Source organism: Rosa rugosa, chromosome 1 (assembly GCF_958449725.1).
Source record: "Rosa rugosa chromosome 1, drRosRugo1.1, whole genome shotgun sequence".
NCBI lineage: Eukaryota > Viridiplantae > Streptophyta > Magnoliopsida > Rosales > Rosaceae > Rosa > Rosa rugosa.
The window spans coordinates 58,024,701-58,045,243 of record NC_084820.1 but is presented as its reverse complement, the minus strand read 5'-3'; the positions used below and the strand labels follow the sequence as shown (position 1 = coordinate 58,045,243).

Sequence of the window (20,543 nt, the reverse complement as noted above, 5' to 3'; positions counted from 1 at the left end):
GGAAGAAATCAATAATAGAGATGCATTAATCTGATAGCTTCACAACTGGGTCTGAAGCTACGACGTACTCGTCTTTTTATTTTCACCTATAATTTCTATGTACGGTCATGGATAATATTTTCAACTGGACTGAAAGTGATCGATGTAACCTCACTGCTTTTATTGTCATAAAAAAATAAAAAAATCACTGCTTTTACCTACAGTGTTGATCGAGTACCCATCATCAACAGTAGTAGTGATTCATTGTCACAAGTACATTTTAACAAGAATTGATATCGGTGGGCATCTTGATTAATGACGATGACTTTATCGAGCAACATTCTCAATCAATATGTCAAGAATTTTGTAGTTAACTAGGGTCTAAGAGGAGAAAATTGGTAGTCATGATGTGCTGCAATTAGTAGTACGTGTTTTTTTTTTAAGCAATGTAATTTAGCGAGTGATTGAGTACCCTCACAATTTCATTTGCTTGTACGTGATTGATAGATCAGACCAGTGTTACCTGGAACGCAGATCGTTTCGGTACGTGGTATGCTAGAGTATACCTTATTCAATTTATTTTAATTGATAGTAAAATTCACTAAGTAATTTTTAATGAAGATAAAACCATGAAAATGAATTTAATCTTTTTACAATGGTCAAATCTATCAAATTAGATTAGTTTAAGCATTAAAACAAAATTTAAAGTAAAATAGCTTTTTCTCCTTGGCTTTATCCAAAAAGAAGGAAGGAATTAAAAATTATTTTTAATAGATAGAAAGAGGAGTTGTAGAACTCTGCAACTATTTCGCACGACTGAGAATGGTATCCCGTCAGTTTTGGTATTTAGAATCATCAGAACTCGAGTTTCAGATCGGATCGTCGGAATCTGCGATCCAGTTCGCGAACGCACCGTGTTCCGGGTCGTGCAATCCGGATCGCGGGTCGCTGGCAAACCGAGCGATCCCGGTAACACTGGATCAGACATATCCGAATACATCATCGACTATATAACTTCTATTTTAAGATAATAAACTATAAACCCTAAATGCAATTGTCAACACTTTTACGTGGTATGCACAGTAAAAAAAAATCAAGAAAATACAACTTTACCACAGTAAGTAACGACTATACGTAAAAAAAATGGAGCTAAGAAAACCAGTAGTTGTCGGCACAGATAGAAAATTATTACTTTTATTTTATTTTTTTTTGAGTCAAAGATAGGAAACTATTACTTACTAGCGACAGATCAACCACAGTGGCCCACCAAGAAAGATAGAAAGAAAGCGAGGGAAAAGAAAGAAAATTAGAAAAGCAAAAAAAAAAAAAATACGTGTGACTCTTCCTCCAAATTGTCGGTGAGATTAGTCTAATCCCAGGGCCAAATCCGTTATTTAACCCCTAAACCAAGGGCCATTACCTTTTTAACCTTCTTTATTTTATTACGTCACCACCCCCGAAAAGCACAATATAAATTCCCCAATCTATTTCCCGCGGCTTTCAACGCGGCTTTGCTTTTGGCAATTGGCCTTTTCCCCAATCCCCTCTATTTATTATTTTATTCTCCACATTATTTAATCCAAAAATAAATAAATAAAATTAGTTAGAGCCAAATAAAAAGAGAGAGAGAGAGAGTTGAACCTACTACTACTACTACTACTAAGCTCTGTTCTCTCTTCTTCTTCTTCTTCTTCAATCGAGCCCGTGACCTCCCCAATCCAAAAACCCCAACCAACCTTATCCCCCTTCGCATTTTCGATCTCGCTCTTTCTTTCTGCGCGGTCGGATCTCGGAGGCGATTACTACTCTCATCTCCGATCGTCGTCGATCACCGGAATATTGATCACATTGATGAAGCTGCGGGGGAGTTGGACGCGTTTTGGCTGCGGTGGAAGATGAGGTTCTACATATCCACGACGGGGATAAAGAGGTTAACGATAGCCAGCGCCGGCGCCGGCAGCGGCAAGGGATCTCCGGCGCCGGCGTCCGTGAGGAGGTTTTCCGGCAGGACGCTGTTCCCTATAGTGCTCGTGCTCGCGCTCCTTTTGCCGTTTCTTTTTGTCAGGATCGCCTTCATTGTTCTTGATTCTGCCGCTGCCTGTTCTTCCTCGCCTGGTAAATTGCACTCTCTCTCTCTCTCTCTCTCTAATTAATTTACTCGATTTTGTAAATATTTTTTTGGTAAATTTTGAGTATCATTGAAATTGAATGAAAAAGATTTGAAAATGTCGTGATTGACGGAGCTGTAAATTTCGATTTCTTGTTGCTTCGTCTCTAATCTTTAGTTTTACCTTGATTTCTGGAACAACCGGAATTTGGAATCGGTGCTCATAATTTAGCTTCACAAATTTTTTTCTTCATCTGAAAACTTTGAATTCTTATTATTTCTTTTTTGTTTTTGGGGACAGCAGGTTGTATAGGATGGAGGTTTTTCAGCGGGAGTGACGCATCAGTTGTAAGTATTCCTCTTACTCTATAGTCTATTCACGAAAACTAATACCATTTCAGATTGACCTAGTTTTTTTTTTCCTCGAAAAAGCATATTGCCCTGAGAAAAATCACCATTTTTGGCCTACTTCATTTGAAACTATAAATAGCATAATTACCTTTCAAAAAAAAAAATAGCATATTTATGAACTATAACAGCAAATTATGTTAATTTTATTTTTCTGGCAAAAATTATAGAAAATTATATTTAAGTAGGATTATAGTTGTGATGGCGTTTTCATATTACGAGGAAAAATACGTAGTAGAGTCAATGGATAAGCGCATTGGGGGGGACTGTCGGTTTGTATTTGTATTTGTATTTATAGTGTATATCACTATCACTACTCCCTCCCGTTGCTTTCGTGGACACGTGGCCAGTTGCACTGCAATTATATTATTCTCGTCCACTTGATCCTCGACTATATAGAAAAACGGGAAATAATAATTACAACTAGCATTTTTCCACACATGCTCTGCATGTGCAAGTTATTAAATTTTTTTTTTCAGAAAATATAAAAGGAAAAAGTTGGTTATTGCAGAGAAAAGAAAATGGGAGAGAGAAAAGTGGGTTGTGGATATTTTTTTTCAAATTTTTTTAATAAAAAAATATTTTGTAAATGTCTTAATTATCTTTGTGATTTAATTAATTTTCAAAGTTTATTAATCTTCTAGGGTTAATTCTGGCAAAATTTTAGATTTTGGCTAACAAAGCCTCTTCTCTTAATAATAGTATAGATAATTTGGCCCAAAGACTCTATGTCTAGAAAAGCTTAGCACTCAAAATATAAAACTTTTATTAGTCATTATCAAGTGTAGTGTAGTGTTGTGTTGTGATGAACCATCCTAATGTCTTTTGTGTTTTTTTTACGTGGGTGATGCAAATACCTGAATAAAGCTCAGAGAGGAATTGACAAGAGCGCTACTAGAAGCAAAGGATGGTAACATGGATGATAATGAGGGAGGTGGGATAGAGTCGTTCAACCAGCTTGTCCAGGAAATGACACTGAAACAGCAAGACGTCAAGGCATTCGCATTCAGAACAAAAGCTATGGTACAATGCACTCACTCTCACTAGTCACTTGCTCTGTATACACTTCATTTTCCTTTGTAGAGGTTTGTTTTGTTTCCTTTTCCATCATTATTGCTTGCTAGCTGATGCCATGGTCTAGTCCAACCACATGGAGTTGGCAAGGTTGGTCCTAGACCTCAATTAATTCCACCTACCCATTTTGGTTTATTGGGGATGCCCAACTCTCCCGACTGTTATGATCCTCATCTAATTATGTTAACAAGTATTTGAAATTCTAATCTTAAAAACAACCAAATGGCCATAGTTATCTTATAGAATTATTAATATTACCCTCCATGTCACTACCTCCTATTGCCAACTGGCCCAACTATCTATACCTACAAGTACAACTGTTGTTTAACTTGATATGCATTTGTAGTTATACTAGGCATTTTCCCCCCAAAGGGGTCGTTTTCTGAAGGCAGTGCAGAGTGCTGTGCCATCATTATCTATGTCCATTTTTCTTCAGTGTGAGATTGTTTTTATTCCAGAATCTGGAAATTACTTGAGGAAACCTTAATTATGAATAACTTCAATTCCTATCTCCTGATATGAAGCTACCTTTTACTATGGGTTGCCAGCTTTTTGGACCACAGAGCTATGAAAGCTGGCAAAGTGACTTTACTGAATTGCTGTCTAAATTTTGTCCACTGGTTTCTACCTGCAATTAGTTAGGTAAGGAATTTGTCCATGGTCGAAATTTGACTCGGAGTAAAATTCAATTGAAAAGTTGAGAACTTGCATTCTGTGGTAAAAAAATTATCATAACTTATTCTTCAGAAAATCATCGGAGACAAAGTGTGATAACTAGCAAAATCTAGGGTCAAAAATCTGAAATCTGAGTCGGAAGTTCATGGGTATTTGGTAAATGGGATATGTTGTTAAATCAAAGTACATTGTTGTTTTGGCTTGCTATCTAGTTGGAATTGATGCCAATATTCTTTACTTCATTAGACCCAAACTAGAATGTAGTAGATAATGTATCAGAGGTAGTTTCAAATGTAGTAGAACCAAGCCATTAGGAATTTAGTACTGAGATTTTGTGTTAAACTAGCCATCTATTTGTACCAATACAATAGTGTCTGCGTACCCTTTTGTATACCTTCTTATATCTTTGCGTGATGTGCAGCTATCAAAGATGGAACACAAGGTTCAGTCAGCCAGGCAGCGAGAGTCGATTTATTGGCATTTAGCTTCACATGGTGTGCCCAAGGGCGTACATTGTCTTTGCCTCAAGTTAGCAGAAGAATATGCAGTAAATGCAAGGGCTCGATCTCGTTTACCATCACCTGAATATGTTTCTCAACTTTCTGATCCCTCCTTTCACCATCTCGTTCTCCTAACAGATAACGTCCTTGCAGCTTCTGTTGTTGTCTCTTCTACAGTCCAAAATTCAGCCAACCCTGAAAAATTGATTTTTCACATCATCACTGACAAGAAGACTTACACTCCTATGCATGCATGGTTTGCAACTAATTCTATCAAATCAGCAGTGGTGGAAGTTAAAGGGTTACACCAATATGACTGGTCTCAGGAACTAAATTTTGCAGTCAAAGACATGTTAGAGATCCACCGCTCAATCTGGAGACATTATTACAATGATTTGAAACAGCATGACTTCGAATTTGATGAAGAACATAAAAGATACCTTGAAGCTTTGAGTCCCAGCAGCCTTTCGCTCATGAACCTTCTTCGAATTTATATCCCTGAGGTAATCACTCTATTGCTTTCAGAGATGTCCCTGATGGGATGGATGGTGTTGTATGTAAATATGTAATGATATCATCTAATTTCATTGACCACACAGCTGTTTCCAGATCTCAACAAGATAGTGTTCTTGGAGGATGATGTTGTAGTACAACATGACATATCAGCTTTGTGGGAATTGGATCTCAGTGGAAATGTTGTTGGTGCAGTTGTCAATTCATGGTGCGGTGAAAACTGCTGCCCAGGAAGAAAATACAAGGATTACTTCAATTTTTCACACCCTATCATTTCATCCAACTTTGTTCATGATCGTTGTATGTGGCTGTATGGCGTAAATGTTTTTGACCTTGAAGCTTGGAGGAGGACTACTATAACAGAGACTTACCATCAATGGTTAAAACGTGTAAGTATCTTCTCATATGCTCCAGTACTATGGAAATTGCTTGGAAGTTAGTCACATGTTTTTTCTTTTTTGCTAGATGGCTTAACCTTCATGCATCTTGGTAATTATTAGGTTCTAAGTTTTCATTTGTTAAAAACTCATTATATTCCGGAAAAAAAAAAAAAAAGTGTTGCTATATAAAACTGAGGCAATGAAACTATCAAGAGTGGATCTTTTTCTCATGGCATACATAGTAAGGAACTGATCTTATTCGAAAATCATCAATGTTGAAGTTTTCTATTTGTATTCACCTTATATATCGTCAAGAGTGAGTGCACTGGTAGACAAATGTTTCAGGATTCTAGTGTCTCATCATGTGTACGATAGTACCAGAAATGGATGTTTTATTCATATTTATAGAGCGTTGATTCTTAACACAGATAGTATTTCTATATCATGTATATATGCATTTCATCCTTGTCTGTTGCCATGATACTAAAATCTTAGTTGTATTTCAGAGCCAGCAATCTGGGTTGAATTTGTGGTCTCCAGGAGTAAAACCACCGGCCTTAATTGCATTTGAGGGTCATGTGCATCCTATTGATCCATTGTGGCATGTGGCCGAGTTAGGTCATCGCTTCCCAGAAGTTCCTCTAGAGATAGTGGAAGCTGCTGCAGTTATACATTTCAGTGGCCCAGCAAAGCCATGGCTTGAGATCGGGTCTCCAGAGGTACGAGGCTTGTGGAAGAGATATGTAAATTGTTCAAACAAGTTCATTAGGAGATGTAAAGTCATTTGGTGAAGAGGACGAAGTTCTTTTTGCTCTCACATATTCATTTTGGGACAAGAGCCAGATCAGGCATAGTTTGGGACCAGAGGGAAGAAGGTTTTGGCTTCAGCCTCTGTTCATCACACTAAGCTTTAGACACCTGACATGGCTATTTCATGTCCATAATAGACGATAGACGAAGGTACGCAGGCGATATAATACCATAGAATCAGGACATTCAACCTTCATTATTGCATATAAGTGATATAAATTTCATGGAAATGTATCTAATGCTGTAAATTTACTCAGGTTATTCAAATTGCTTAGCTCAATGATGGAACTCGTTAATAAGGCTATTCATTTCTGTTTGTCATAGGCATAAGTCTTCTGTTTATGTAGTTCTTCTAGCTCAGTGGAGTAGTCTCTTCCACTAAAACAGAAACTCTGTGTCAGCAATGGATATGTATGCATTGCCAATTTTGGAGTAATCTGATTGTTTTTTTTTCCCCTACAATTTGGTGTATTCTATTAGGCAAAATAGAAACTAGGGCTGTCAATAGATAATGGCATCAGTCGTATCCTATTATCTTGTTACCAAATTCATCAGAGAAAGTGGCACAATCATGGGTATGATGGATGCTTTGTCTAAAGAATGAGAAATTGAGAGAATGCACAATCACGTGTTCTTCTTTCTTTTTTTTCTTTCTCAAATATATCATGTGCTACGAAAATTACATATCGATGAAAGCCTCTTTCTTTCCTTTTTTTTTATTTATTTTTTTATTTTTTTAGGCCAAAGTTGAAAAGCCTCTCTTTAAAAAATAAAAAAGGGTACGCTTGTGTGGAAGAATAATTAGTCGGTGACAGCCTCCCATAGAACAATAATAAATAAAAAGAATTTTAATGAGGGACACACTTGTGCCGAGGAATCCTTCATTAGTAAAATTCTTGCATAAAATAATAAAACAAGGGACACACTGGAAGCCCCTGAAAAAAAAAATGAACATGCCTTTACAGCGAATTTTTTCTGTAATTCTCCGAAAAAAAAATGGATTTATTTTTGTTGATGATCATATCTTCGCTGAAAGAAACAAACAGACACAACTTTGCCGCCGAAATGTTGTTCCTCAAACCCTCCCATATAATTTTTTAGAAAAATGACACAATGTACAGATGAAGGCATCCCATAAAAATAAAAACCTTGAAGCCCCGTAGGAGTCAGGGTTTAGATGCTGAGTATATAATACCAAACTACTATACTACTATAGACCGAGATTGGACGGATTAGGGTTCTGAGTTCTGCATGCTCAAATAATTATGCACAATTTATATCATTATTTTCATACTATTGTCTTGATGAAATTATGAATTTATGAAAAAAATGAAGAACAGCTCATAAGAAATGATTAAGATTGAATGGCTAATATTGGGTCCTTTTTGATTATGTCAAACATAAAGCCCTACCATCCAACATATCCACCTCCCTTGGTTCCCTAGGCATTAGGCCATTATGCAAATCCCCTTTATCAAAAACTGGAAAAAGTTTATGATCTTTTGTCTTTGGGTTTATGATCGATCTCTGTATGTATGTGCAAGATGTTATGTTCTCAGGTTTAACCTAAAACATAACATTTTGCTGGAATTACCCACTGTAGCTGCCATTGAAAGCTTGTTAATTAGACTCTAGATTGATCAAGGATGAGTCTATTTTAGCCTTCTCTTTTCAAAGATATGAGTAGGCCATCTAACAAATAAGCATAGAACTTGGGTAAGAAATCGAATTAACTATTATGTTGTCATACAATTTGGTTACACATCATAAAAGAGAGGTTGTAGTTCACAGTTACAAGGAGTAGCTAGCTAGTCAGTTTATGTATCGACTTCATGGTAGTCATGAAGATTTTACAAATTAACTGATTCTTACATATATTTTTAAACTAGAATCATTCTGATAAATTTCAGGAAACAGAAGAGGTGGAATAAATCACCAGACTGCCTTCTAGCATTTCTCATCTGCACTATTATTTAGGAGAAGAGGCTGAATAAATCACCAGACTGCCTTGTAGCATTTCAACTGCATCCGAAGAAATCAACGTAAGGAGATCAAAACTTATCTGTATGTGAGTTTAGTTATTTTCGGAATTAGAGTTTAGGCATTTTAGTTTTATTGGATAATGCATGCATATGTCGAATGTTGGAAAATCTTACACAAGTTGGAGAGGTGTCTGGTTCTGCCCTTGGCGATTGTAGTGGTGATTGGACTCAAGGATTACAGGGAGAAAGCTCCTATCGTATGATTGAGGAGGAGGCATTGATTGATCATACGCAGATGATGTTCCTGGCATCATATTTGCTTGCTGCTGTTGTGCCCTGTCATTTTCAGCAATCTGTACCATGCAATGCAACATTAAGAATCATATTGGTAAGGTAGTGAGACTCTAAATTAAGTCAAATTTTAAGGCTTAATTATGGACGCTATCAAGAGAGAAAGAAAGACCTTTGCTCTCAGAAAATTGTTATGATTTTGCAGCTCGATCTCCTGCACAATGTGCACGTATTGTCCTCAGTTAAGTTGGTTCATCAGTTGAAAAACTAAAGAGAGGTAAATCCGAGAAAAGTAATATGAATAATGCAATCAAGTTGTTCTGAGTGAAATTTAGCATTAAGGCCAACTTTAAGGGTCCTGAAATGCTGTTCATGCCTAGGGCAACATTATTGAATGATCAATCATGTGCTGCAAAGGGTTAAAAAATGACAACCTACAACTAGTGTGTGATCACCACAGAGGTAAAAAACGACAACCTAGAAACTGGCTTGGAACAATTTGCAGTCATCACATGCTGCTGCCAAACAATTCAGAGCTAGCTATGCAGCCACTTGAAATGACCATTATGGCTCATTGTCAGGCTATTGAGGATTATATTGATATGTTGCATATATATTATTCAATGTATATCTATCTATATACAATATCTGGAAAAGATATCTAACCTAGAGTTTTGTTCCCTTAGTAGATATTTGGCATGTAATCTACGTCACTATACTGTTCTGCCTAATCAATCATGTACTAGACGGTTTGGTAAGAGAAAATTTTCTATTAACATATATATGATCTCTTAATGAAGTTTCTGCTATTATTGTCTAATGAGTGAGAGTAAACATTCTTCTACAATAAAAAAACTTTTCCAATTTTATGTTTCACATTACATGAAAAAGATGCTGTTGACTAATTAATACATACTCCTAAGAGATATATGAATTTGTTTTTGGGATATGCTAATCGTAATAAGCCTATAAAAACTCCATGAACCACAGGAGTATAGCTAGAGAAAAGGAAATAATAGAGAAAGAAGACAATAGTTACCCTCTTTTGCATATATTCGATTTCAGCAAACAGCATTTCATTCTGGGAACATATATATTGGAAAATGTCAGTTGAGATTCTGATTACAAACCAATGAGATGTGATATACTTAAATTTAAATTTGTTCCAGTTACAAAAGGAAAGTTCACTCAGTACCTTTTTGGATCTTATTCTGCTGATTCCTTTCTCCAATCTTCCTTCTAGGTTCTTGAGTTCCTTGACGTTCAAAGTGCTAAGAGCTTCACCTAGTATGTGCCTGCAGGCACCATATATACATATCAGAATCCTATTATATTATGGATAAATTTCTCAGTGTACACTTGATACGTTACCTGTTTGAATTCTGAATTTCTCTTATCTGTCTTCTTAGTTTGGAGGCTTCTTGCTGATAAAACTGAGGCCATGAATGTAGTTATAGCATTAATCAAACTCATAAGAAGTTATAAGTTTCAGAAGGTGGATACTAATCATAAAATATGTTGTGTCAAGCCATTAGTTCCAACTTTCAAGCCTTTTCTAAAATATATGGACTTAAGAAAGGCGTAATACTCAATCTATTAAATCAAACTAAATGGAACAGCTAGCAGACTGAAATGTGTTGAAAGATTTTATATCATTTTTTAAATTAATGAATCATCTGGAATGACAAGAACACAGGAGGTGTACTTGCTAGCTATGAGTTAGGTCAGACAGAAGAGCTATCAATGGAAACTTGGGCAGATGACAAATGTTATTGGAATATTCAATTGTCTGTACAAAAATTAAAGGATTAGTTTCAAGCTAACATCATCGGAACTGCCACATTTTGTGAATATATATATATATATATATATATATCAACATGTAAAATGTTACAAGTGGAAGTGAGTTGCAAGTTCAAGTGCAAGATTCAGTCATAGGGTTTTTCTATAAAACAACAGACTTTTCCAGCTGATCCAACTTCTTACTCCTCTACTATGCTTTCATTTTTATACTTAAAAAAATTAATTAATAAGAACAGAAATGACTGAAATCAAGTTACTCATTTTGAAACACTCTAAAGCTCTTGACGTCTTGCAGAACAAAATTGCAATACCAAAGGTTTCATACTCTATAAAGATACATCCTAAGGGGGTCTAGCACTGTGCATATTATAGTCCTTATCAACCTCATAACTGAAACTCTTAGCATTTTGAATATGTATGTGGTATGAAGCAATTGGGCTATATATATATATATATATATTAAGCCCTTTCCATTTCTATATGGAGTTCCCAGGAACCAAAAGTACTAATGTGCATACTGTATTACTACTCACCAGAGCCATAATTGAACACAGTACATTAGAAAGATTGTATATGAGGAACCATTGACTTATTTATTTTTGGTTCATAAGTCCAAAATGGGTTCGATTTTGGACTAGTTCGATCTTATAAGAATAAGTTTCTAGGGATCTGTACAGTTACAAAAAGAGGTCAGATCACTCAGATTCTTAGGGATTGCATTCTACATTTCTACTTGTATGAATTAAAAGTTCCATTTGTTAAGCATGCAAAAGAAATCTGAGTACCTTTTTCTATTTAAGATCTAAAAAAGGCTTACCTGAACATTAGTCTCAGTTACAGATCCAGTGTTTGAAGAATCACATGCTTTCTTGTACCTTTCGATTGTTGCTCTAACACTGCAACACCAAAACCAAAATTAAGCTCAAAACTTTGTAATACTAAATGAAATATCTCACATCCAGAAAGACAGTTCAAATGATTTTTTTCTATTTTTTTATTGAGAATAAAGACAGTTTAAATTTAGATATAGAAGAAAGTTACCAAATCTTAGGTATGGAAAATCTAATGCAATTGGATGGAAATTACAAGAGTGTACAAATTGCACAGAATATATTGCATAATTGAATAGCAATGAGATTAATATAAGGTGCGTAAGTGGTATTAGATGACACATAATCATTGAACCCTCGAATATGGATAAGAATCATAAGAGATAGCCGCCTAAATGTTTGTCCCCTAGCTATAACACAATGACATACACATACATCTTTACAAGCATAGTGCCCTAGCAAAGACCAAACCTTTTCTAATTTGTTCTCAATTTCTCTCTTTGATCAATTCTCGGTGATACAGAAAACCTCACAAATGCAAGCAATGGTGGGATTTGTTGATTCTTGAAGATCAAGTTTCTTGCTTTGGCGTGAGGTAAGGTCTCCCTAACTGGATACATATATTAGATGCTAAGATCCACAGAGTTTGAGAAAGTATTATATATACTTCCGTAGGAATTAAAAGATTCCAATGGAAAGAAATTTAAGTACACCATTACAGCTAGGGCACAACTGCAAATTGACTGATCCTAGCTTGGAGCTTGATCATGGAGAGATTTGATATTTCAGTTGTGCAGTAATCAGTGATGAGTACATTGTTACAAATGATTCATACACAGTACTATATATGATATTTTATGAGCTTACAGATGAGATTTAATTTCCTTTGATCTTGTACCAACTAACGTGACATTTCCTATTTGCTCAATTTAGAATCATTGTTATGTAAGGTTTGTAAAGCTAGTTAATTATACAGAACTCAGTACGCAAAATCAAAGTGATCAAAAGCATTATACATATATAGTGATATATCTATATATAATCACCAGGACAAAAGGACCTCTGGAGATAGCTAGCATAATACATTAGGACTTGAATACTGGGTTTGCATTAGTAACCATATTGATTTTGACTTTTTAGTTTTCATTTTTCTACCTATAGGTAGGGGAAAATTTATCCAAGAAGGAGGTAGGAAAGGAGGCAGGAAATGCATGTAATGGAATGGAACTCAACATCTGTAACATGAGAACTAAAAACTTAATACAGATTTAAGTAGTTTTCTTTTTCAATTTTCTATTTCCTTCCTGTTCTCCCTCTAAACAGAAAAAATGAAACCTATACAATACATGTGCTATTTAGACACTTATCCCTTTTGAGTCAACATTAATGCTTTGTAATTAGCTTATAGGTTTAGTGCTATATATACTGGACAAATAAAGCATTAGATCGAGTTATATCTCAACTGTTTGGACAAAACCAATTCACCATATAAACCTATTCCGGTAAAATTCAGTAGTGTTTGGACAAAATGTATTCACCAAACAAATCATTATTAGCTAAACCTATTCCTATAGGAAGCTTTTTCCAACTAAACCTATTCATCCCCCCACCAGGAATATAATGGATTCTAAATCCTAGAAAAGATGTATCTTATATGTCAAGTACTAGTACTCTTTACAAAGAATGAGACAGTAATCATAAACAGTAGGGTTCTTGGTCTAACTAAAGGACATACAATACCATGTTAGAAAATTCTTTGATTGAAAAGGCAACATATTGAAACCACCAAAGAAAAAAAAAAAAAAACTAATTGCCTCAAACCTCATACAATGTGTGTGGATCCTTCTAGTATAATTTGTTTTTGACCAATACTTGGTTAAAATACAAAACGCCTGGAAGCAGTATATATATGAGCTGAGCTTATTACCTGTTAACTGCGAAATTAATTAGTGACATTTCATTTGTCAAAGTGAGATATCAACCTTAAATATTTTCACTCAAATCATACTTATTAAAAACTATATATTATATATTAATTACAGTGAATGTAAATGTACAGAGCTAATTAGTTTTTTCAGGATTTCATAAATGTATCTAAAAGTTTCAAAGAATAGTGTTACAAAATGAAAAAAGTTTTTAGGGGTTTTCATGCCCCATTGCCCTAGACTTGGCTCCACCAGAGTTAATTTATAGTATAGTTTGATGTGTTCTATAACATAGAACAAAACCAAACAAAGCATTCAGCAAAAGTTACTACCTTAAATTTGTCGAGCCAGTGATTGGTTGTCTCTGCCATGCTGGCAGAAATTCCCAATCTATGATTGGCTGCAGTCTCCCACTATCTACATCTTCGCCACGTGTCAAGAACCCATTACACAAAGAGTAATACCCTAATGATACACCTTCATACCCACCTCGATGGTATAAAACCCACGTAAAACCCTTTAAACATTTCCCAAGTGCCATTTTTTATTCAAAAGGATCTGAAAAGAATTTATTTCCTGAAATCTCTGAGGCACTGGCAGCCATTTTTAGATGTTTCTTCTCAGACTCACCTTCTCCATTCACCAAAAAGAGCCTGAACTGTGAAAGAAACCCTCAGCTCTCATTGGCTCGTACCCAATTGCCCATTCCTCAGTCCTGTCAACTTTAATCAAACTTTTCTTGGAGTATATGAAAGTATAATAAACCCATGTAATTAAGTTCTTAGGTAAATTAATCAATCCATGAGAAAGCATAAGATTATAACAGAGAAGGTGAAGTTAAAAAGGAATCATGACACCAGCTTCTTTGTCCAGACTGAAGGACAGAAACATCATATCGGAGTGACGTGACCAAAGATTCGTATGTTGTAGCTCAAGAAAAGAAAGAAACACGTACAGCTAGCTAGCTTGCTCACACAAGAAGCCCTAAGCACATGTTTCTCACTCCCCTATAGTTCAATAGGGGTAAATTGGTCAAGTAACGCCTACTGTACTGAGTTTTCAAACCGTATTTAAACAAAGATCTAAACTAATTAAGGTGCTTGGAGAGTGGAGATTAAAGACAGATTTGTAACAAGTTTTCGGGAATACCCATTTGAGTTTTGTGCTCACCAGTATGATAGTTGTTTTCTTATGATCTGTTGAAGATCTGAGTAATTTAGTAAAGACAAAACTTTAGGCATCTATTAGGCTATGAACCTATGTTTTCAGATCTGCAGAATAATTGAAGAAGTTGTATGATTCTGGGTGGTTTCCAAAGTATCTAGCTATTTGACTTTTGAAACCCTAGCTAACAAGACCGTAAAGCCTCCTCCTTAGGCACCAGAAAAAGGGCAAAGAGGGCAGAATTTGTAGACCCCCATAACCATAAAGGTTATGAATTTAATTAGTTCTGGTTATGAACTTGATTAGTAGTAATGGGTTTGAATTATTTTTTGCTTCTACTGTTTAGCTTAGCTGACATGTACTTAGGAAGCGTCAAGAGATGATAAGGGAGCTGGACGTACACACTGCATAAAGCTCAGAATTTTCAATGACTGATACATGACATGTGAAGAGAGAGAGAGAGAGAGAGGAAAATGGCAAGTTTTGCAGCAATGGAGATACAAGGAAGCTAATCTAGCAGACCTGCAAATCTTTGGAAACCTAAGCTGAGTGTGCTCTCAGACAACAGCTACTCCTATACTAATACACAACAGCCACTTCTCTTTCTATTTCTTACCATCAGATCTGCAATCCCAGTCAAACAAGAACTAGAAGAGAAGAAGCACAACAAAGAAACCATAAACAAAAAAAATACCCGAAAGATCTAATCTTGAAAGGTTGATAGGTGAAATATACCTTAAAGCTCATAAAGGAAAGCATACAAAAAGAAGAAAATAAAGTCTTGATATAAATCTTTCTTAGGGCCACACTTCAGTACTGAAGCTTCATGACACTAGACCCAGAATAAGCAAGACAAATTCAATTCTTACATACTCATAGGTTTATGATCTTCATACTTTTAAAAGAAATTTCACAGAAACAATCTTTGGAGGGTAATTGGAGCAAATTAAAGAAGCAAAGAAGAGGGATTGAAACAAAACAAAATTTAGTAAGTAATTGAATTGATCAAAAGAAAAGACTTAAACCTGTTGTTAGCATATTCATAGAGGCGCCCCCGGGTAGAGAAAACAATAAGAGCAACTTCAGCATCACAAAGAACAGATAGTTCATATGCTTTCTTAAGCAAACCGTTGCGGCGCTTGCAGAATGTGACTTGTCGATTGGTAGTGTTTTCGATCCTCTTGATCTCGATTTTCCCTCTTCCCAATTTCTTTTGGGAAGAGCTCTCAGGATCATCAGCTGGTGTAATTTGTTTTGGGAACTCCATGATAATTTGCAAAGATGATCAAAATGGTAAAAACTACCCCAAATTGAATATCTTAGTTCTTATCTGTTGGCAAAAGAAAAGGCTTCAATGTGATCACAACATATAACAATAAAGGAACACAAAGATTAAGTTGATTCTTTGCGTGTGTAGCTTTTTTAAACCCACTAACCAAAAGTAGGAGTAGAAATGAAATGTAGGAGGATGAAAGAAGAAATTACTTGTAGAGTTGAGTCTCTCTTTTGGTTCTTTGTTTTGGTTGAGCAACAAGAACTAGAGTTTGCAGAAGTGGAAAGAGTTTGGTTCAGCAGATGGGTATTTATGGACAGAAAATAGACCTCTCAACCATGACCCAACACACACTATTGTTTTGCTTTTGGTTGGGTCTAGAATACTATATATATATATATGTCTCTCTAGCTAGGTTAGTAATGGAGAGGAGTAGAACTATATAGAAAGAGGGATATGATTTGATATGGAGCTCTATGGCTTGAGCGGTTTATTACTTTCATGCTCCATTAACCATCCATTAATTCTTCATGTATGGGAAAAAGGGATGGTGATATGAATAAAGGGCCTTTTGGAGAATGACTTGTTATGATGATGAATGAATGAATGAGAGTTTGAAATGGGACCCAAGTCGATTAGCTAAGTGTTGGAACCCCTCATTTCAAGTGCAGAGAGCTTCAATACAAAACGAAGAAAGGAAATTAGAGAGATCACCAAAAGATCAAAAGTGAGAGATCATGGTGACAATAGAAAAGAAAAAAAACAAAATGGGAGGACCTCTCCCATGTTATTTGCCTGTTGGATTTTGGCTTGGCTTTTATTCTAGATTAGTAGATTTGTTTCTGACCGACCGACCTCATTACAACTGCAGGTTGAAACTCTCTCTTTTTCTCTCTCTCTCTCTCTCTCTCTCTGCATTATTACAACAGATAGTTACTTGCTAGAGTAGTGGCAATTGAAGGAGACTCCCATGTGATGCACTCCTGTAAAGTGCTTCAAAATCCCCTTGTTTTGTGAACATTTTGGGTAAGAACGGAATTAACCCATTTTCTTCATTGTGTTACCTCCATTTACCGTTCAGTTGATGAGGAACATTGCTAGTAAATATTAACTTTGATATTTATTTGATGTTCCCAAACCCTATCTGCCATCTCTTGACCAATTTGAATTTAATTAGTACTTCCATTGATGGTTTTACAAGTGCACGTTTATTGTTCAGCAAAATATTTTTTGTTGTTGAAAATAGAGGGCGAATAAATGAGTTAGGATCGATTAGAAATTTAGAATACACAAGTAACATTATATACTATGTCTTTGACCATCTGATGGCTCAATTTTTTTATTTTTTATTTTTTATATTTAACTCGATTAAAGTCATAAGAGAGATAATGAGGGATAGGAAAGTCAAACTCGAAATTATAACCATAAAAGTAAATATTTTTAATCACTAACACTAGAAGCTCTCTCTCCACATTGATCATTTCGGTCGGAAAATTGCTTAATACACTCGTGTGTGTGTGTGTGTGTGTGTGTGTACACATACCTAACAGCTTAAACTTAGGTTAAAATGCCTCGTCTCTATTATATAGCCAGCAAGACTATCCATCTCTACGATGCCGAATTTTATAGGATATCATGTGTTGTACCTATAGATGGACCTTATAGTCTTTAATCAGCTGCACTTTGATTTGATCGGCTGAGTAGGCATTCCATATGATATAACAGACATGAGTTTGATGTTCCCCTCTTATAGCACTAATAGCCCCTAAAGGGTAGTGATATGTCAATACTTAGATTGATCTCATATGATGATTTGATAGACCAATACATAAAATTTGTTAGAACAGAGACTACAACAAAAACAAGGAAAAAAAAAAACAGACACGTACACTATAGATCCTATATGAAATTTGTTATAGGATTCGTGAGATTTGATGAATTTTTTACAATTTCTTGTGACGATCATGTGAAATACTAGTGTTGTTACATCGTTGATAGATGTTGAGTTCCATAGCTGAAGGATGTGACCAGCGGAAATGGCAGAGGGAAAGTGATGACATTGTTCGATAGAGGCAAAAATTATTCTATGAACCGGTTATATACCATCGACATGTCATATTACTTACATGAACTTAAACCGATTGCATGATAGTAGAAACCACATACACATGTGTTGGAAGAAAATTATATAACCGACAAATACAATAAATTTCGCCCTCCAAAGTTTGTAAACATTGATCATGACGCTTGATGAAGCACTGGTTCAGTACTAGCTAGAATTCCCTTTATTGTTCGAAGTTGTATGAACCATATAACTCGGTGAATCATTTTTACGTTTACAAAATAAATTTCTTGAAGACTTTGCCATTGCCAATTTTTGAGCATATCCATACCTAGACAAGCCATATGTATAAAGACAAAAGAAGAAAGCTTTTTTGATAAACAGGTAATTTGGTTAGGCAGCCCTAACTTTTCTAGATATATAGCTATTGAACCCTAAGGTGGCTAGGATTATCCAAAAGAGGAACCACGATTATGGAGACGATGATCATATCGATTTCCTTTTACAATGGTTTTTGATTTGATTTCTAATTGTGAGCAAATATCTGGTTTTATTGGAAAACTCTACCTTTGTCGTGGATCAGACATTTATGCTAATGTGGTTATGCTATTCTGAAATTGACATTTAACAACAAGATCATATTTCGTCAAAACTTGCGAAAGCTCCGAAGCAAGATCTCCAAATCAACCTCACTCAATTCAAACTCAGAGGGATGTTTTTTAGAATGACCCTTGACAAATCATGAAAGTGAGGCTAGTGATATTGCATCTCTATATTCATGTGAAATAATATGTATAGTTTAAGTGGTATAGAGTTGGAGATAACCTTATGAACTTGGGGATAGCCTTGTGTGACGTATACATTCACTTGAACCAATATCTACAAATTAAGGGTTCTAACCTGAGAAATAGATTGATGAATTGGGGTGTCACAGACAATCCGCATAACAAGATATTGTACGTAGAATTTTGGCTGCATCACTTATCTCCCCTAGACGATGTAGGATTATAGTGCACTTGGTATCATGTCCGTGTCTCTTGCACCCGCTCACACAGGTCACTAAAGTGGAGATCTAGGCGGTTGTCTTATCATGTACGTACTTTTATGTTTGGCAGTAATATGTCCATGTAATTACATAAATGATAATTTTCTTAAGTGAATCAAAGTGGCTGGTTGCTTATTTGTTCACCTTCAAATATACTGATTTGTTTGCACAAAGACCCGTCGTTTGTTTCATGAGTTAAAGACTCAAAAGAAAAGTGCACAGATGAAAATATGATTCCTCCTAGAGAAAAAGAAAATATAGGAAAGAAGTGCACGTAGGGGTGGGAAAATGACTCCTCATTTTCCAGCAATGTTACATAGTTTTATAACTAAGATGGTCAAAAAATATAGGAAAGAAGTGCGCGTAGGGGCCTCATTTTTCCACGAATGTTACATAGTTTTATAACTAAGATGGTCCTGTTAAAGTTTGTAAATAGCAATTGTCCCAAATAATGTTCGAATCTTAATTGCTTTCCCAATTTTTACCAAAACACTGTAGTGAGAACTTGTTTCCCATCTTCATGAAAATATGAAAGGAATAGCTTTTCCAAAAAGTTTACTCCGTGAACCGGATGAGATCTACGTAGTATTTCGCTAGTGCATAAACTATGGATCACAAAACTAAGCATGACAACTTTTTACGTAAATCATCTATAGAGTTTATAGAAAAACTAAAGCAACTGATTAAGGACAAGATTTAAACATAAGATGTTTCCGTTGAGAAACCAGATACAAGATCTTGCATGTGTGATTGATCGACAATTTAGAAAGTTGGTATGACCCAATTAGCAAGTTAATTGGTCAACAATCTAAAAAGTTGGAATGACCCAATTAGCAAGTTAAATGACAATGTCATATACGAACCATGACACAACCAAATTACCAAAATTGCAAAAGTTTTGACCAGGTGCTTCAAGTCATAATAACAATGTTCTTAATTTTCTTCAAAATTAGTGTAATAAAGTTTGACAAAAAGGTGTGGAATATCACAAGAAACATCATCCATAGAAAAATACGCAGAACATCCCTCATGTCAATTTAGGTGCAAGTTGTGGGCAAAAGCAAAAGTTGACACAAAGCTGAATAGGATGGATTGCTAAATAGTATGATCTTTTGCTTTCTTTTGGGATTAGAAGAAAAAAGAGGCAGGGAGACCCAAAATCTGAAGTACAATACCATAATGCATATATTGCAAAAGATTGATGGCATTAGTCATTGTGAACTGATTTAAGGGACCACATCAATGATGGTGCATTTGAACTTGAGAATGATGGCATGGTGAAAGAGGCCTGTATTCAATTTTATCACCTAATGCCATAAATGGTCACATATCCTGTCACAATCCCAGAACATAATAATTAGGAGGAATTGGAATGCTTGCAGTATGATCCAATATGTGACAAGAACTTGAAAGGACTCTGGTGATTTTCTGTTCTACTTTTGATTATTCCTTGTTGTAAATATTACAGGATGTGATGCACCTCATGAGTTGGGTTAGAATTTTGAATATCCTATAAGTTTAAGCATGCTGCTATAAGTAATAGGCAAAATGTAGAAAACTAGCTAAAAACTTTGTGATTTTTTTTAATTTTTTTTTTTATTGGGGTTTCTTTATGACTTTAAGCAGACCCATATTAATGAAGTGTGTTAGCCGGGTGTCTTCTGTCAAAGTTCAATTTAGACCAGAAGCTTTTCTGTCTCAACACAACATTCAAAGGGAAAT

At 35.4% G+C, this 20,543-nt stretch overlaps 2 protein-coding genes across 6 annotated transcripts; one reads left to right on the top strand and one right to left on the bottom strand.

Annotated features, from left to right (window-relative positions):
• Nucleotides 1–1,537: 1,537 nt before the first annotated feature.
• Nucleotides 1,538–6,908, top strand: LOC133725674 (probable galacturonosyltransferase 15). Of its 2 annotated transcripts, none has more exons than XM_062153020.1 (6): nucleotides 1,538–2,094; nucleotides 2,388–2,434; nucleotides 3,362–3,517; nucleotides 4,665–5,246; nucleotides 5,343–5,645; nucleotides 6,143–6,908. In XM_062153020.1, the coding sequence occupies exons 1-6, from the start codon at nucleotides 1,875–1,877 to the stop codon at nucleotides 6,425–6,427; spliced, it is 1,593 nt and encodes a 530-aa protein (XP_062009004.1). In that variant the 5' UTR covers nucleotides 1,538–1,874; the 3' UTR covers nucleotides 6,428–6,908. The 2 variants fall into 2 exon arrangements, with proteins under 2 accessions (XP_062009004.1, XP_062009005.1); XM_062153021.1 differs by having other exon boundaries at nucleotides 1,543–2,094; nucleotides 2,391–2,434.
• Nucleotides 6,909–8,148: 1,240 nt separating this feature from the next.
• On the bottom strand, nucleotides 8,149–16,408 carry LOC133725673 (agamous-like MADS-box protein MADS1). Of its 4 annotated transcripts, XM_062153018.1 has the most exons (9): nucleotides 15,927–16,113; nucleotides 15,467–15,771; nucleotides 11,340–11,418; nucleotides 10,091–10,152; nucleotides 9,915–10,014; nucleotides 9,759–9,800; nucleotides 8,892–8,933; nucleotides 8,603–8,781; nucleotides 8,149–8,468 (listed from the first exon to the last, which is right to left on the bottom strand). In XM_062153018.1, the coding sequence occupies exons 2-9, from the start codon at nucleotides 15,706–15,708 to the stop codon at nucleotides 8,465–8,467; spliced, it is 750 nt and encodes a 249-aa protein (XP_062009002.1). In that variant the 5' UTR covers nucleotides 15,709–15,771; nucleotides 15,927–16,113; the 3' UTR covers nucleotides 8,149–8,464. The 4 variants fall into 4 exon arrangements, with proteins under 4 accessions (XP_062009002.1, XP_062009003.1, XP_062009000.1 ...); XM_062153019.1 differs by lacking the exon at nucleotides 8,149–8,468 and having other exon boundaries at nucleotides 8,599–8,781; nucleotides 15,927–16,179; XM_062153016.1 differs by lacking the exon at nucleotides 8,149–8,468 and having other exon boundaries at nucleotides 8,599–8,781; nucleotides 9,759–10,014; nucleotides 15,927–16,408.
• Between the last annotated feature and the right edge of the window lie 4,135 nt (nucleotides 16,409–20,543).